At 41.0% G+C, this 19,278-nt stretch overlaps 1 protein-coding gene across 4 annotated transcripts in view; it reads left to right on the forward strand.

Annotated features, from left to right (window-relative positions):
- The first annotated feature begins 7,976 nt into the window (after positions 1 to 7,976).
- The window catches only part of LOC105996509 (Fc receptor-like protein 5), a 29,082-nt gene continuing 17,780 nt past the window's right edge, over positions 7,977 to 19,278 (forward strand). The window contains exons 1-5 of one of the 4 annotated variants that reach the window (XM_013030613.1): positions 7,977 to 8,142; positions 11,650 to 11,685; positions 13,008 to 13,247; positions 15,570 to 15,803; positions 16,361 to 16,639. In XM_013030613.1, coding sequence (XP_012886067.1) covers positions 8,097 to 8,142; positions 11,650 to 11,685; positions 13,008 to 13,247; positions 15,570 to 15,803; positions 16,361 to 16,639 — 835 coding nt within the window. In that variant the 5' untranslated portion in view covers positions 7,977 to 8,096. The remainder of the gene's footprint in view (positions 8,143 to 11,649; positions 11,686 to 13,007; positions 13,248 to 15,569; positions 15,804 to 16,360; positions 16,640 to 19,278) is intronic. The other 3 variants (XM_013030615.1, XM_013030614.1, XM_013030616.1) reach the window with 3 other exon arrangements.

A 19,278-nucleotide genomic window follows, 5' to 3' on the forward strand; every position in this document is an offset into this window, starting at 1 on the left:
TCCTTCCTTTTTTTTTGTGCTAGTACTAGGGCTTGAACTCAGGGTCTGGTTACTATATTTTAGTTGTTGGGTTTTGTTTTTTGTTTTGTTGTTTTAATTTTATTGTAAAGGTGATGTACTGAGGGGTTACAGCTATATAAATCAGGTAATGAGTACATTTCTTTTTGAACATTGTCACCCTCTTCCTCATTTTCTCCCAGTTTTTCCCCTCCCCTCCAAGTTGTATAGCTCATTTCCAACATAGTATCTGGTGAGTATCACTTAGTTTTTTTAGCTCAAGGCTAATGCTGTACCACTTGAGCCACAGCTCCACTTTCTGGCTTTTGGGAAGTTATTTGGAGATAAGAGTCTCATGGACTTTCCTGCCTGATCTGGCTTTGAACAACGATCCTCAGATCTCAGGCTCCTGAGTAGCTAGGATTATAGGCATAAACCACCAGCATCCAACTTCAAACAACTATTTTTATTTCATTTCTTAACAATGCGCCACATATTCTAGCAATACTTTCTGGCTTTGGCTTATTGATGAGTAAGGAAAGACTGACAGGTAAAGCAATCCCAGGTTTCCATGTTCCTTTTACCTTTTGTGTTATTGTTAACTTAAGTGATTACCATAGTCACTGGAGGTAAAACAGATAACATCAAATAATATAAGAACAGATGAGAAAGTGTTCCTTTATGTTTAAGGGTCTCAATGAGAAAAAAGTTCTAATTCAAATGGAAGTGCAGCTTCTTAGGGGTGTCAGCCATTGACAGTCTACCATACTTGCTACTTGCTTTTGAGTCTCCCTGAACTTCTGCATTGAGTGAGTCCATATGCTCTGAACTCAGAGCACATTTCAATTGCTGTTTGCAAACAGGCAGCAGGGAAGGCAGATTGGCACATGCATTCTGAAGGCAGCTCTGAGCTCACACGCTGACTATTGTCTCTTCAACTTCATTTTCACAGCACATATGCAAAGATAAAATTAGTATTTTCAAGATGGCAGTAGCAGAACCTTTGAATCAATCTTAGGGCCCTTCTGAATGTGAGGCCTGCACAAATCACAAGCCATGAGGATCTCTGTCATTAGGCATTTTCGACTAGTCACAGAAGGCTTTTCCAATGGAGAACGGACCTAGAATCAAACAGAACTCAAACTTCTCTCTTTCTATAAATCCTATGTAACTCATTTGTGAACCTTCCATTGGAATTTCTAATATCCTACTGCTGAATTGGGAAGACTACTGGGCCTGAAAATTCCAGATTAACAAGAGTTTTGGTGACACAGTTACTAAATGATTGGAAAGAAAAACTGAAATCAGAGTAGAAGGTGGCTAACAAACTTCATGACAGGTATATATGCAGCTTCTTCTATGTGCTCTGTGAAATATATGTTCCAAACGTTTTATTAATCCTGACAACAACTAGAAGGCAAATGTAATACTTGCTTGATAAATGGGAAAACTGAGGCCGAACATATTGCAAAGTTTTCCCACAGTCACTTATATGACAAGAACTAAGATTCTGTTCCATGTCCGTCTAATCCAATACCCATATTCTTCCCACACAAAGAGCCCCACCTCTTCCTAATTTGTTCAGAGGATCAATGTCTGACAAGCCAAGGAAACCTTGTATTGAGATGGTTGAGTTGGAGTCAGGTGCTGGTGGCTCATGCCTGTAATCCTAGCTACAGAGGAGGCTGAGATCTGAGGATCATGGTTCAAAGCCAGCCTGGGCAGAAAAGTCCATGAGACTCTTATCTCCAATTAACCACCAGAAAACCGGAAGTGGTGCTGTGACTCAAGCGGTAGAGTGCTCACCTTGAGCTGAAGAGCGCAGAGGTAGCATCCCAGCCCAGAGTTCAAGCCCCACAACTGACCAAAAAAAAAAAAAAAGATGGTTGAGTTGGAAGAAATTTTGGGTGAGAGTCACCTTGCCACTAAAATGATAACGTTGAGAAATCTAATGATAAGTGCCTGTTTCAATGTTTTTTTTTCCTAAATATAACCAAGAAGCTAAGTGCATAAGGAAGAAAAATCAGTGAACAGGCTAGTAGGGAATACCTAGGAATTGATTTAGGTGGGAGAATGGACAGAGTTCAGAGAATTAGCATAGTATTTAAAGGCAGGAGAACTTTTGTCACTGGAGCCCCATGCACATAGGCAAAACCACAGCAGGCAAAGAGTATGGCCAGAACTCAAGGTCATCATGTTGGATATGATGAGGGAAATCATAGCCTCATACACAGATATACACAAAGAAATGACTAAAGTATGGTATAAGTGAAGGAGGATTCCAATGGTGTAACTCCATGGAACAACCAATGTACAGTTTAGCAATCTGAATCCCAGTAAGCTGGTACTGTTGGAGGGCAGAAGCCATCAGGAGAGAAGACCCATGAAGAGATGAAGAGTGGGTCAAAACAGTCATAATATTCAGCATTTATATGTGAAAATGGAACCAGGGAGTTTGAGGAGAGAGATGGAGAATGAGGGAAAGGATGGCACTGATCAAGATGCTCAAAAACTGACATGTTGAATTGAAATCCCTTTGTATAATTACTTCAAGATAATAGTAATAATAATCACAACTACAACAATATAAAGTGATCTAGGGTTGGAAGTGACTTTCCCAGAATGGCCCAGGCAGCTGCTTCCAGTATATATCAGATAATTTCTTTGATTTTCTTCTGGTTTGGTTTTTATTATCAAAGTCAGATACATGTAGGAATACACTTAAAAACTGAAATCTTGTAGTATATTTTAAATAACTCTTGCTACACTGCTTCATATCATTCAAGCTACATTGAAGTAGACTGAAAACATGCCTGAATCAAGTAAATCCACAAAGTAACAAAGCATACCTTAACGTGAATGAATGAGCCTCAGGAACATTACACAAAGTAAAAGAAGTCAGACACTAAAGATGACATATTAAATGAGCTCATTTCTATGTTGAGAGTAGGCAAATCTTTAGAGGAAGAAAGTTGGTTATTAGTAACTGATGGCCTGGAGCTGGGGGGTGGGAGTTGAGAGTGACAGCAAAAATGGACACTAGGTTATTTTTAGGGGTTACTGGAAATGTTCTAAAAGAGGGTTGTGGTGCGCAAGGGTGTAACTCAGTGGAGTAATGCTTACCTAGCACTCACAAGGCACGGTGGTCAATTGGCAATACCATGAAAGTAAATTAATAATTAATTAATCAAACAATTTAATAAAATTAGTACCTGAGAACACAGTTCAATAGTAGAGTGCTTGCCTATCATACACAAGGTCCCAGGTTTGAACCTCAGTACCACACACAAAACTCATAATAAATAAAAAAAAGTGGAATATGGTGATAAAGCAAGTGAATTTTCTCATTAAAATTATACTTTGGCAGGGCTATAAAGTATGTATTCATCTATGCATGACTTTTTTGGGGTTTTTTGGTTGGTCATGGGTCTTGAACTCTGGGCCTGGGCACTGTCCCTCAGCAATCCAGCTCAAGGCTAGTGCCCAACCATTTGAGCCACAGCACCACTTCTAGTTTTTCTGGTGGTTAGTAGGAGATAAGAGTCTCATGGACATTCCTTCCCAGGCTGTCTTTGAACCATGATCCTCAGATCTCAGCCTCCTGAGTAGCTAGGATTACAGGCATGAGCCACAGGTACCCAGCTACCCATGAATTTTGATAAGAATCTGTTATCACAGGGTAAAGTCATCTTAGTTGAAAGATTGAGTATATTATTTCAAACTCAAGAGAACTTTGAAAGAGCAACAGAAGCTCAGGGACAGCACCTAAGCACTGAGTTCAAGCCCTAGGACTGGCATGTACACATACACACCAAAAAAACTAGTATTCAGGGCTGGGAAGGTAGCTCAGCGGTAGAGTGCATGCCTTGCAAGCATGAGGCCCTGGGTTTGATTCCTCAGCACTACATAAACAGAAAAAGCTGGAAGTGGCGCTGTGGCTCCAGTGGTAGAGAGCTAGCCTTGAGCTGAAGAGCTGAGGGACAGCGCCCAGACCCAGAGTTCAGGCCCCATGACTGGCAAAAAAAAAACTAGTATTCACAAACATGACAAACACAGTACATGAATTGTCATGAATTCTAAAAACCTAAAGATAAGTTGTTAAAATTGGTAAGTAATTTGACCATTTTAGTAAATAAGAAGTTAATATACAACCAGCACAACTATGTTTATTGCAGCATTATTTACCATAGCTAAGATATGGAACCAACCCAGTAGATGAATGGATCAAGAAAATGTGGTATATATACACAATGGAATTCTATGCCTCCATCAGAAAGAATGACATTGCCCCATTTGTTAGGAAATGGAAAAACTTGGAAAAATTATGTTAAGTGAAGTAAACCAGGCCCGAAGAAACATAGGTCCCATGGTTTCCTTTATTTGCAATAACTAGTATTTGTCTGAGTCAAGCAGAAAAGGTCAGATAAGTTGATGTTAGAGGAATGAACCCCAAGATAAGTATTCAAATGTTTTTTTTTCCTTTCATGCAATTGTTTCTAACATATTTATTTGTATGTCCCTCCCCCATGGTATAACCCATGCTTTCACTGTATTTGATGTTAGTATAATTTGTGGAGCAGAAGGGAAAAAACAAATCCTTTAACTAGGGATACAGGTGGACCCATTGCAACAACGATATATACAAGTCGTTATGTCAAAAAATGAACTTTACAACTTTGGAGGGGGGGTGGGGGGAGGACCGGGTGGAAGGAGGGGGGAGTATGGGAAGGGATGGGAAGGGGAAACAAAGAGGAGGCAACAATGCTTGATAAGAAATGTACTTATTATCTTGCCCATATAATTGTAACTCCTCTGTTCAGTATTCTCACAATAAAAAAAGAAGTTAATATACCAAAAAAATCAATATTTTCCTATACTAGTAAATGTTTTAAAAGACTTCATTAAGTCTTACAATATCATCAAAATTATATTAAATATCTAGGAATAAACCTAATGCAAAATACAGCCTCTACAGACAAAGCACAGAAAATTACTGGGGAGGTTCAAGCCAACCTAGGTCAACAGGGGATAGATAGTTTATGCTTATGATTCAAAAACTCAGCCCTACTGATTTATATAAGTAACTTATAGATCCAATGCAACTAATGATTAAAAACCTGGCAGGAGCCAGGCGCCAGTGGCTCACACATGTAATCCTACCTACTCAGGAGGCTGAGATCTGAGAATCACAGTTCAAAGATAGCCCAGGCAGGAAAGTCCTTGAGAGTCTTATCCCCAATAAACCATTCAGAAAACCAAAAGTGGCACTGTGGCTCAAGTGGTAGAGTGCTAGCCTTGAGAGCTAAAGAGCTGAGGGACAGTGCCCAGGCCCAGAGTTCAGGCCCCACGACGGGACCCAAAAACAAAATTTTAAAAGAAAAAAAGAAAAGGCGTTCACCATGCATACAACCAGCTAACATCCAAATCCAGAGTTTGGAAGAACTACAAATCAAAATGACTGAAAAACAACATAAAAGTAAGGAGAAATGGAGACAGTTCACATAAAAGGTCTCTAAATTACCAACAAGGATATGAAAAAGTGATGACCTTGTAGTTCAGCAGAGACGTAAAAAATTAAAACCACCTTGAGATAATCCCACCAGAATGTATAAAATATCCAAGATAATGATACCTCCAACAGCCAGGACTATAGAGCAATGAGGATTCACATGGGTTGCTTGGAACAACGCCGCAGCTTTGTCACAAGCACTATGGAAAACAATGTGGTAATGTTTTTCTAAAAGTAAAGACAGTATTTACACATTTTGTGAGCCAGGAATTGAACTTCCATGCATATACACAAGAGAAATGTAAGTGTACATGTACCTGGAGACATTTAAAAATGTTCACAGTCATGTTATTTGTTTTAGCTCCAAAAGTTGGCAAAGACTTTATTCTCTTTGAGGTTTTCTTTTCTTTTTTTGGGGGGGTCCAGTTGTGGGGCCTGAACTCTGGGCCTGGGCGCTGTCCCTCAGCTCTTCAGCTCAAGGCTAGCGCTCTACCACTTGAGCCACAGCGCCACTTCTGGATTTTTTCTTTTTGCTTATGTGGTGCTGAGGAATCGAACCCAGGGCCTCATGCATGCAAAGCAAGCGCTCTACCACTGAGCCACCTTCCCAGCCCCTCTTTGAGGTTTTCATAATGAACTGAAATGAATTAATCTGCATGATCTTCCTTCCTTCCTTCCTTCTTTCCTTCCTTCCTTCCTTCCTTCCTTCCTTTCCTTTCTTCCTTCCTTCCTTCCTTCTCTTTCTTTCTTTCTTTCTTTCTTTCTTTTTCTCTCTTTCTTTTTATTTCATTCTCTCTTTTGTTCTCTCTCTCATTCTTTTTCTTCCTTCCTTCCTTTCATTCATTCTTTCTTTTTCTCTCTTTCTTGAACTCAAGGCCTAACACTGCCCCCTTAGCTTTTTCACTGGAGGTTAGCTGTCTACCATTTGAGCCATACATCCACTTCTGGCTTTTTGGTAGTTAATTAGAGATAAATTTCATGGACTTTTACAGGCTTTGAACCACAGTCCTCAGATCTCAATCTTCTGAGTGACTAGGATTATAGATGTAAGCCACCAACACTCAGACTGTATATTTTTCTTGAGGTACAACAGATCACCTAAGGTAATGTGCATTGGTAGCTAGGAAACTAACCCCTTGGGAAGACCAAGATCCTAAGACCACAAATCCAAGAGAAAAGGTGGGAAGAAATTATTTCAAAGAAACCATCACTCCTTGTCTTAGGGACTTTGTTGACTCATATGCCCAGATGGAAAAACTGACTTTTAAAATATTGTAAAAACAGCCTGGCACCAGTGGCTCATGCCTATAATCCTAGCTACTCTGGAGGCTGAGAGCTGAGGATTGAGGTTCAAAGCCAGCCTGGGCAGGAAAGAATGTGAGACTTTTATCTCCAATAAACCACCAGAAAACTGAAGTGGTGCTGTGACTCTAGTGGTAGAGCGCTAGCCTTGAGCTGAAGAGCTGAGGGACAGCACCCAGGCCCAGAGTTCAAGCCCCACAAACAAACAAACAAAAATTTGTAAAAACAAAACATCCACATGGTAATTTGTAAGAAGAAAGAAAGCAGACAGTATAAAAAGATATAATATTATATACTTCTTTCCCATCTATAAATCCTCAAATGTAACCATTATTTTGGTATATTCTCCAGAAAAAAGTGTAGCTTATAAGTACCTATAAAGTATAGTTTATATTATCATTTGTACCCTAAAGGATAATTAAACAAATACCATCTCACTTCTCTTGCATTAATCAGTATTGCCTTGCCTTCTTTGCATGTGTAGGTTTACCTCATTATTACTGGCTTCATCGCTTGTCATTGCGTAAGTGGACTAGAATATTCTCAAACAGTCCCATGTTCTTAGTCTTTTACTTTGCTTCCAGTGTTTAGGTAATGATGAATGATGTTATATTAACCTTTTTTTTTGCAGTACTGGGATTTGAATTCAGGACCTTGCACTTGTACTCTGCCACTTGAACCACACTCTGAAATCTTTTAGCTCATAGCTATTTTTCAGATAGGGTCTCTCATGGGTTTTGTTGTTGTTATTTGTTTTTGCAGGAGGGTGCTGGGAGCAGAGCAGGGTCTAGTTTGAGATATCTACAGCCTCACAGGCAGGGAACACAGGTACACACGGCCATAGTCCCCTTTTGATTGAGATGGGATCTTGCTGTTTGCCTGGGCTGAACTTGAACAGCATCCTTCCAAATGTCACCCTTTAAATAGCTGGGATTATAAGCATTTACCACCATGGCCAGCCTTACCATAAATATTTTTGTGAAACTATCTTCACATGTTTTCCTTAAGGTAATTTCCCAACTGCATAAATATGGGTTCATGGGTAGATGGTTTTCAAACCCTAACATTTATCTTTTCACATTTTACCATTAGAGCAGGAAATAGAGTCTTAGTTAGAGATGAGCACTCCCACTTCCTTTTTTTATGATTCACCAATATATTTTGTTCTTCTAAAACAAAAAAAAAAGCAGTTGCATTCCTTGGGGCTGGTGTGAGCTGTACATTGATTATAAAACAAGACCAAAAACTGATGTTCCTGGGACAATACCTGCTTTGGCCTCCATTCTGAATGGTTCCGGTCTTCATGCCACTGTGGGCAATATTACTGGTCCTGGGTGAGTACATGGCTCAGCATGGGCCCAGGGGGGTTGGGAAGCCCCTCTCTCTTGCTCCACCAAGAAAAGCTTGGCCCTTTCTTGGAGTACAGCCTTTGCTCAGAGAGTCTTTCCTACCTATGGAGGTTAATATTTTCTAGCTTTTCTGTGCAACACAAGACTTCCTCTCTTGAACCTAAAGAAAGTGGTCACAGCTGGGGAAAAAAAATCTTTAACCTTAAGAGAAAGAAACCATAGCAACTAAAATTTCAGTTACAATTTCCACAGATACTTCACAAAGCCTAGAAAATAGTTATGTCTGCTGATTGATAGTGTTTTTCTGTTCTGGATTTGTTGTTCTTGTTCTCATTCTTGTTGTTGTATGTTTCCCGGGGCTTGAACTCAAGGCCTGGGTGGTGTCTCTGAGTGTTTTTTCCCCCTCAAAGCTAGCACTCTACCAATTTGAACCACAACTCAAGTGGACTTCTAGCTTTTTGGTGGTTAACTGGAGATAAGAGTCGGGTGGGCTTTATTTCCAGATATGGCTTTGAACCACAATCCTCAGATCTCAGCCTCCTGATAAGCTAGGATGACAGACGTGAGACACCAGTGCCCAGCTTGGTTGATAATGCTTTATCCTGACAAGAGCCTATTCTCTCTGTACTGCGGATGCATTTACCCCCTTATGACAAGGCCAGGTTTGGGTCCTGAATATAGGAAGAAGTGGAAGATACCTCCTCCTGCAAAAATTACAGCCATAATTGGCTGTGAACAAGCACAGTAGGTCCAGTGGGTAGGCACAGAGGAGGCAGCAGGCCAAATAAGGCAAAACTTGCAGCTCTAACATTCTCCTTGTGCCTGGGGTTGTGCATAAGTCTCCATCAATCCATAGCTCCAAATCCATTCCTCTGTTTGGCCAAGGTGAAAATGTTAGAATTAAATAGTTTTACTCTTTCATTCAGCAGAACGTTGATATACACAGCACCGCACCAGAGGTTAGGAATAATAAGAGAGCACAGGAAGCCCTGTTTTTGTGCTCAGGAAGCTCAGCCATAGATGGGAACGCAGAAAGACTATATAAAAAGATCCTAGTTAATTATCCAGGCAAAGTCACTAATAGATGGCATAGACAAACATAAGCTACCCCAACTGGTTAATAAAGGCTTTGGAAGCCTAGGAGGGGGGAGGACAGCCACAGGACAGGGTGGACAGCCACAGGGTGCATGGTCTATTATTTCAGAACTAGAAGCGCATTCCAGTGTGGCTCAACACAGAGGAGCAGGATGGGGACTGGCCAGACCATGTGCTTTGGGCTCAAAGAAGATCTGGATTCAAAACTCTGTCCTAGCTGGGTGCTGATGGCTCACACCTTTAATCCTAGCTAAATAGCAGGTTGAGATCTGAGGATTTCTATTTAAACCAGCTTGGGCAGAAAAGTCCATAAGACACCTATCTCCAATCAACCACCAAAAAGCCAGAAGTGGAGCTGTGGCTCAAGTGATAGAGCACCAGCCTTGAACTAAAAAGCTAAAAGGCAATGTCCAGGCCTTGTTAAAGGATGGGTAATGGTGTACTTACCTCATAGAGATTTGCAAGATTACATGAAATAATGTATATAAACACATGCCATATAGAAAGTGCTCAGGAAAATATTAGCTGCATTTAAAACAATATAAAAGCCACGTTGACTAAAATATTTGGGTAATTGTGAATAATTCTGTTCTCAATGGAAATTATATGGCTTCAGCTACTTCTTCATGAGTTTTACATGGTCAAGAGTGAAGTGTCGGGCTGGGAAGGTGGCTCAGCGGTAGAGTGCTTGCCTTGCATGCTCCAGGCCCTGGGTTCAATTCCTCAGCACCACATAAGCAAAAAGAAAAAAGCCGTAAGTGGTACTGTGGCTCAAGTGGTAGAGTGCTAGCCTTGAGCTGAAGAGCTGAGGGACAGCGCCCAGGCCCAGAGTTCAGGCCCCATGACCGGACCCAAAAAAAAAAAAAAAAAGAGTGAAGTGTCTTTCACTCCCGGCTGGTTTCCCCTGCCTGGTCTTGGCATTTGGCTGGCATTCTAGAAATTTCTAGAATCTGTCCCTGCCAACTTTGCCTCCTCTATGTCTTCATTGCTCATTTCTCAAATTTGTGTTCACCTACCTCTATCACTCACTTAGATTGTGAATTAATTTATTGTTCAATAAATATTTAATGAGTGTCTCTTATATGCCACGTAGCATTGTAGATTCTAGAGGGTTATTTGGTGGAGACGAATCCCCACTTTACAGAGGAAGCAATCAAAGTGAACAAGTCAACAATTGTTTCAGATCACTCCAGTTGAATAGTCTGAAGAAAATGAAATATCACCAACTCTCACATGGCCTTCTAAAATACCCCACATCTTGTCCCGTTGAAGGCTGCTCTCTGCCAGAACACGCCATCTAGGGCTTCAAATTCTAATTCTCACACTCCTTGAAACCTCTCAATGGTTCCCCATGGCTTTTATAGTAAAATCAAAGCTACTTACTTGGGCCTTATATTCCTCTGTAATCTTACTACTCACCACTTCTTACCTTTCCAGATGTACACACACACACACACACACACACACACACACACTCCCTGAGCACCAATGACATATTTTTACTTCTGTGTCCTTCCTATCTTAAATACTCTCTCCAAGGGTATTAACCCTTACCTGGCCAATTCCTATGTTCTTGTTCATAGTGTTCTCAAGCATCATGTTCCTTCAGGTACCTCCCATGGTCCACCTGAGTCTTCAATAATCTCTCCCCCCCCCTCTATCTCTCCCTTTCTCCCTTCCCATCTCTCTTTCAACACTGGCCTGAGTTGTACCTTGATTCTCAAGATACCCATTGTGTTCTTGTATTATTTCACTAATTGAATTACATTATGTCATTGTAGTATAATTATGGTTTTGTGATTTTGTTTCCCCCACCAGTCAACTTGTTGCTGGCAGATCCCATTCAGCTTTTATCTTAAAAGTCTAGGAGGGGCTGGGAAGGTGGCTCAGTGGTAGAGTGCTTGCCTTGTATGCATGAGGCCCTGGGTTCAATTCCTCAGCACCACAGAAGCAGAAAAAGTTGGAAGTACTGCTGTGGCTCAAGTGGTAGAGCGCTGGCCTTGAACTGAAGAGCTGAGGAACAGTGCCCAGGCCCAGAGTTCAGGCTCCATGACCAACCAAAAAAAAAGTGTAGGAATATATATATATATATATATATATACACACACACACACACACACACACATACACACATATGTACTAAACATATGTAAACTATATGTACCACATATACCTTATATATACCTTATAACATATATATATACTACATATACCTTGGTATATATAGACTATATTTAGAGGCCACATAGAGTGTATTTGATTAACTGCTAACATTTTAGAAATGCATTTGTAATGGAAAACATAATAAATAGATAGCAAAATATATTATTTCAAAAAATACCTTTGGTCTATGTGTATTTCTGGCTCCTTGTTACATTTGTTCATTTATTTTTGCAGGTCCTGTCCCGGGACAATCTGTCAGTAGACAATTTAGTGAGTACCCCTGCCACTGTTTTTGTGTGTTTGTTTTGCTCCCAAATTTAAAATATTTTTGTGGGCTGGGAAGGTGGCTCAGTGGTAGAGTTCTTGCCTTGCATGCTTGAGGCCCTGGGTTCGATTCCTCAGCACCACATAAGCAGAAAAAGCCGGAAGTGTCACTGTGGCTCAAGTGGTAGAGCACTAGCCTTGAGCTGAATTGCTGAGGGACAGCGCCCAGGCCCAGAGTTAAGGCCCCACGATTGACCAAAAAAAAAATTGTGACTGCCAGAGTCTCTCCCATTTTCTTGTCAAGGCAAATAGGGATGTAAAAGAGATGTCTGGGCTTTTGAAATCCCCCTGAAGCCAGAGTAGCTTTATTTTACCCTCTGACCCTCCGTGGGTAAGGTGTTGAATGAACACCTGGCAGCTCCTGACCTTCACAGGCCCTGAACTTACTCCTATTGCAGATGGACTACCTACTTAGCCAGGCAGGACATCTTCATCTCTACGGTAAACATTCAGACTCTGAATGGAATCCCCTCCAATCAGCAGGCTGGGAAATTCCCTTGACAGCATCACACTATGGAGATGCCATCAGGAGCATTGCATTCTCTTTTAGGAGGAATATCCTGAAGGAAGTTAATGGAGAACAAAAGAACATCCAACAACTAGGCCATTAGAAAGAAAAAAGACATAAAAAGTTAACTATCGCCCACATTTCCTTAGCTCTGACTTATCATTATGACCTTTTGAGGTCAGAGAGTTTCTTGGATTTGGGGGAACTCATGAATAGCAAGAACTTTCTATAACTACTCTACCCACCCAACCTCAGCTTCTCCATTTCAATCATTGTCTTGGTCCAGAAGATGATTTGTCCATTCCCTGCTCTGCCACAATTATCTGCGATGACTTTTTTTCTGGTCATTTGAATTATCACTTATAAAACAGTTAGGCAAGTGGATTCCTCAAGCATTCTTTGGTGCTAAAATCTTATGATAAAATGATGTGTTCTTTTAGAGAAAATGCAATTTAACAATGGTTCTATAAGCCCCCATGAGTTTGTGAGCACAGCAATAGAGCAGGAACACTACCAGAATCAGCTAACTAACCATTGACATCACAGAGAACCCTGCTAATCTAATCCCCTGGAAACCATTTTGCTCATTATCATCCCTCAGCTAACACTCTAACCTGGGAGAGGTGAGGCCTGCCAGCTCACATGCAGCCCAGAGCCTCTCTGGGACTGTCCAAAGGCAGTCTTCCCATCTATCCCACAGGACCTTGAAGCTGAGACTCCGAATACCTCTGCCTTAAACTCATTTCTCTCTCCTCCTCAGCAGCTGCACTCAAATCTAGGATTTCTGTACAGCCTCCATGGACCAATTATTTTTCAGGAGACACAGTGACTCTGTCTTGCCACAAACCTGGCTTCTTGCTATATCAAATAAAATGGTACCATGGAGGCAAACTATTAAGCCACAATACTAATACGTTTCAAGTCAATGAATCTGGAAATTTCAAATGCCAAGCTGACAACTTACTTCCAAGTAAATCTGTGCACTTGGAGTTTTCCAATGGTAAGATGGAAGTAAAAGAAATAAAAACTTTCTAAATCATTTCATGCCCGTTTTCTCTGTAGCTGTTACTACTATTCACTTTGAACAACACAAGGATGAACAGTTTTATTCTGTGATTCCATATACAAGGAGGCCATTCCAAAGCTCTGTATAAAATCAGACAGGAAACAGAATTCGCTTCTCAAGTTTGAACATAAAAATTAAGGAAACAAATTAATTGGATGAAGTTCAGTCAGCCCAGTGGGTAATAGCTTTAAGTCATATATCTAAAAGGACATACTGGTCATATAATAGCTAAAGGTTATAGAGACTAAGGACTATAATCTCTATAGAGAGGATTAATACCTTCTACTCTTGTGCTCCTTCAAGTCTAATCATCTGCATCACAAAGTTTGGGCAGCTTTTTAACTATGCAGATACTTGGGAACAACCCTATATTTACTGTGTCAAAATCTGTAGAGGCCCAAGAATCTGAAGCTTTTACAAGCCACTCATGTAAAAAGAAAATTTTGAGAACTAATTTATTTGAACTCTTCCTGATTCATTAAAAACTGTTCATTAAAATGTATTTCAAGCCAGTTTACTAATTAGAAAAATAAATAGGATGAGAATATTTCAAATTTAGCAATAGAGATGGATTATAGAGAAGTATAAGACAGATTGATTGATATACATATACCAAGGAGAAAGAGGAAAAGGTATTTCTTCTATTTTCATAGAAGCACGTGTTTTTAGAGTTGAGTAATATAATCTTTGTTATAATACACGTTAATTTCATGAACAATGGAGAAATGTAGTAACAAAGAGAAGGAAGAAAAGCTTAGTGTGTGGGGGGGTATGTGATGTTGCTGGAGTTTGAACCCAGGATCTAAGAAATGTCCCTTAGATTTTGCACTAAAGGCTAGTGCCTTAGTGCTCTGCCACTTGAGTCATAGCTCCACTTCTGACTTTGTTGATTATTTGGAGAATATAGTATCCCAGACTTTTCTGCTTTTGCTGGCTGGCTTTAAACTGTAATCTTCAGATCTAAGCTTCCTAAGTGGCTAGGAGGTACTCAGCTACTTATTCTTTTTGATCTAACAATTCCCCTTATACATAACCCAAATGTGGAAGACTCTAACTGATTAAGAAAAGAAAATTTATTATATAAACTCTGTTACTTCGTTGAAGAAAACTTCATGGCCATTGAAAAGCAGTCAGTAATGAAACTAGTGACCTCCCTAAATCTTATAGCACAGTCAGTAAAGGTAAACTATCTAATATATACACATTATTCCTATTCCCTAAAAATGGAAAAGAATACACAAAAATTCACATATGTGCATATAAAAAGAGGAAAGCAAAAAAGATATATGTCAAATTTACAGAACAACCAGAAGCTCACACTTATAATTAATCATAGCTACTTACGAGGCTGAGATCTGAGGTTGCTGTCCAAAGCCAGCCAGGACAGCAAAGTCTGTGAGAATCTTATCTTAATTAACAACAACAACAACAACACACACACACACACACACACACACACACACACACACACACACACACCAGAAGTGGAGTTGTCGGTCAAGTAAGAGAACATCCCTGAGCAAAAATGTTATAGGACAGTGCCCTGGCCTTGAGTTCAAGCCCAGTGCTGTACAGAAAAAGCCAATAAAAACAAAACAAAATTACTGGAGGTGAGATAATAGGTACTTTTTACTTACCTTTCTGCTTTCCAACTTTTCTCAAAGTACATGTTCATTTGAACAGAAAAAAACAGAAGTAATAAGAGTCATTTCTCCCAATTCTCTTTCCTATAATGCCTAATTGAAAGTCACACCAAAAATCCTAGCTACTCAGGGGGCTGAAATCTGAGGACCGTGGTTCAAAGCCAGACCAACTAGGAAAGTCCATGAGACTCATATCTCCAATTAACTACTAAAAAGCCAGAATTTTGCGGGGAGGGGGTGGATTTTGGGGAGGGAAAGTGGGAGAAAAACAAGGGAATAACAATGTCCTACAAGAAATATACTCACTACCTTCTGTATATAACTGTAACCCCCTCTGTACATCACCTTGATAATAAAGTTAAATGTTTTAAAAAGCCAAAAGTGGAACTATAGCTCAAGTGGTAGAGTGGTAGCCTTGAGTGAAAGAAAACTAAGGGGCAGCTCACAGGCCTTGAGTTCAAGCCCCAGTACTTGCACACATACACTCATATATACACATACATAGATACACGCACTTGTGAGCACACTCACACAAAGTCTAATTGGCATAATAATGAAAAGCAAGAAGAAACAACAATGTGATGAAACAAATTTGATCTTGTGTTTCCTACAGCTCAGCTGATCCTACAGGCTCCATTTGAGGTGTTTGAAAGAGACTCTGTGGTTTTAAAGTGTCAGGAAAAGAAACGAACATCAAGGAGTAATATAACATTTTACAGGAATGGCCAGCATTTACCACATCAAGGAACTGAGTACCACATTCAAAATGCAGGTCTACAGCACAATGGTGACTATCGCTGTAACAACAGATATGCTTCTTCCAACAAGGTCAAAATCCAAGTCCAAGGTAAAGCTTTCATTATTTAGTGAGGGGTATTAGACAAAAGGAACATTGTAGAGATAGAACATGAGGTTGTAGAGATAGGACAGGAAGAATATGGTAGACTGGGACACTAGAAAGAAGTGCAGCAGCTTTCTACTGAAGGATGTCAGAAACAAGAAGTGGTGTCCCTTGGCTGGGCCTTGGTGGTTCACACTTGTAATCCTAGCTATTATATTCCTAGAAGCTGAGATCTGAGGATCAAAGTTCAAAGCCAACCTAAGTAGGAAAGTTCATGAGACTCTTATCTCCAACTAACCACCCAAATGTCAGAAGTGGAGCTATTGCTCAAGTGATAGAGCTCTATTGTTGAGCATAAAAGCTAAGGGACAGCTCCCAGGCCTTAAATTTAAGCCCCAGTACTGGCCAAAATGAAAAATAAAATAAATGGCATCCCTTTCTTGCCTGTTTTTTGGAGAATGTGGTGCCATAACTCTGCTTGCTGGTGCTGAGGGTAAACTGTGGTTTTTCCAGAACCTTTCTAAGCTTCATTGCTGTGGGAACTGTTGTGTTTCTTCCCCTAGAACTGTTTCCGCGTCCTGTGCTACTTGCTAGACCTTCCCAGCCCACAGATGGAAGCCCAGTGAACCTCACCTGTGACACCCAGCTCTCGCCACAAAAATCAAATGTCCAGCTCAAGTTTTGCTTCTTGAAAGATAACCTGATTTCTAGGCAAGTCTGCAGCCAAGACCCAGAGTATCACATTCCTGCCATAAGGAAAGAAGATTCAACGTCTTACAGATGCAAGGCAGGGACTTCCAATATTTGGAAAACCAGCCGTCCATTCCAAATTCCTGTGCAAAGTGAGTACTGAGATTTGTACGTCGGGGGATGGGGAAAGGGGGATTGTGGAGATACACATCAAGTCTTAAAGACAAGAAAAAACTAAAGGACAAACAGCTGGGGGAATGAATAAATGCCTCACAGGGATATTGCTTTTTCCTAAGTTCCTAAAATTGTGTAAGCTCTTAAGCAAGATTGTTAACCAATGGCCAAAGGCTCTACCTGACTTAATTTGGTCTTCCCAGGAAATCTATTTGAGCATTAGAAAGGGACACATAGTTTGAGATATCCACTTTCCTAAGTGAGGAGGAAATGCTGAAGGTGATAGCATTTCCCATAAATGTATTCCTATTCCTAAAGTTAAAAAAAACCCACAGCATAGTAATCTGTTAAAGGAAACAGGTGTAGGGTGTTTGTTTTCTTATACAGGTACTGGGACTTGAACTCAGGGCCTTGTGTTCTCCCTTAGCTTTTTTAATCAAGGCCGGTGCTCTACCACTTGAGCTACACTTCTACTTTCAGTTTTGGGGTGGTTAATCAATCCTCAGATCTCAGCCTCCTGAGTAGCTAGGATTACAAGCATGATCCACTGGTTCTTGACTGGAAACAGATGTTTTTAAGGTCACTGGTTTAAGGAAGAACAATTCACACAGGTGGGCATCAAGTTTCCAATGATTAGTACACAACAATTTCTAGCTTAGCCTCTTCCTCAGCACAGTTGATGAAATTCCACCCATTGCCCCTTCTTCTTCTCTGTTCAGTTTACATCCTTTGTCCTTAAGACCTGAGAATAACTCCAAAGACACTGTCTTTGTCATCATTACCTGAAATCATACCCATCACGGATTACCCTACTTAATGGGGACAATCTGACCTCATCTCCTTTGATCATGCTACAGAAGAAATGCTGTTCAAGAGCCAGGTACAATGGCTCATGCCTGTAATCCCCATTACTCAAGAGATAGAGATTGGGAAGTTTCAGGTAAGCTCTAGCAAAAAAAAAGTTAGCCAGATCTCATTTTGACAAAAACAAAACGTTGATCATAATGGAACTGTCTTGTAAACCCATCTGTATGAGAGGTGTAAGTTGGGTCATTGTGGGCCAGGCTGGCCTGGGGGGGAAAAATACCTATCTGAAAAATAACTAAAACAGAAAGGGTTTGGGACTTGACTCAAGGGGTAAAGTGCCTGTCTAGCAAGTGTGAGGTCTTGAATTGAAGCCCTAGTTTTTTTGGGGTTTTTTTTGGGGGGAGGTCCAGTCATGGGGCCTGAACTCTGGGCCTGGGCGCTGTCCCTCAGCTCTTCAGCTCAAGGCTAGCGCTCTACCACTTGAGCCACAGAGCCACTTCTGGCTTTTTTTCTTTTTGCTTATGTGGTGCTGAGGAATCAAACACAGGGCTTCATGCATGCAAGGCAAGAGCTCTACCACTGAGCCACCTTCCTAGCCCTGTGAAGCCCTAGTTTTTTAAAAATTGTTTGCTCTAGGGTGAGGTTACTCTTCATGTCAATGTCTCATTTCTAATTAGACAGTGCAGTTGCTATTTTCCCCTGATGCCAAATCTTCCTGTCCACTTCATACCCCCATATGCCCCAACTTTGGTGCAGCTGGTGACCTCTTTGCAATGGCTGATCTTGCTCTATCGGGGAGGGGTGGATATGAGGGCAGGCTGGGCAGGGTTGCTTCTACTCCTGGATAGACTCTTTACAAGCCCTAGAAAGAGTCGGGGGTCCTCCCAGACAGCTATGGGCTGAAGTTTCCCCACCTTCCTCCTTCTTCACGAGAGTAAGCCTAAATCTACCCCAGACCAACTTCCCACAGCAGATTTTACCCTCTGGCTCTTTTCCATCCATAAAGCCACTCACTGTTAAGAGTCCCATGTGTGTCATTTTTCTTAGGAGTTTGGCCAACATCCAAATACACATATTTCTAGCCCTAGAGTTGGTGTTTGAAGGGCAGGAATTGGTGTTCTTCTGCTCAGTAGAAGGGGTCCCAAGACTCAGCAAAGTCTGGTACAAAAGAGGCAAGCAGCATGAACAAAGATGTACTTGTCCTCAAAAGCAAAGTTGAGGAGGTCCATGGTGAGAAGTAACAATGCTCGGGTATATTCCTGGGAAGCCAACAACGTTGCCAGCAATCCATGGACCAAAGTGCCAGGTGTCACTCAAAGAATCAGTTATCAAACCACACCTGAGGATCCTTAAGGAAGACCACAGGTAGGGAGGAATTCACATTAAATATAAAGACCCAATGAGTCACCAATAATTCAATGTTCTGAATCATCTGCCAAAGACAAGAAGGGAAGAGTTAGGTCTGGAAGGGGCCATGGGCACAATCCATTAGAAATGAGCTCTGACCACCAAAGCCCTCCCCAGGATCAGTTGTGTGCTCTCCATGGACTACAGGCGCCATCTACTCCCTCCCTGACTTCCTCTTCCTCTTCTTACATAGAAATGCAAGAGTGAGTGTGGGTTCAGGGAGAACTCAGAAGTAGAAAAGAGGTCCTTGCAAGACTATGTGGGTTAAGGACAGAGCCCTCAGGCCAGCCAGAGTAAAGAGAAATAGAGAACAAGAGGCTGAAAAGGAAGTTCAAAATGGTAGGAAGGAAAGGGTAGGGTGGGGAGGGTTTTCCCACAATGGTGGATCAAGGGAGAAAGAGGA

This window comes from Dipodomys ordii, unplaced genomic scaffold, assembly GCF_000151885.1.
Source record: "Dipodomys ordii isolate 6190 unplaced genomic scaffold, Dord_2.0 Scaffold131, whole genome shotgun sequence".
Lineage (NCBI taxonomy): Eukaryota > Metazoa > Chordata > Mammalia > Rodentia > Heteromyidae > Dipodomys > Dipodomys ordii.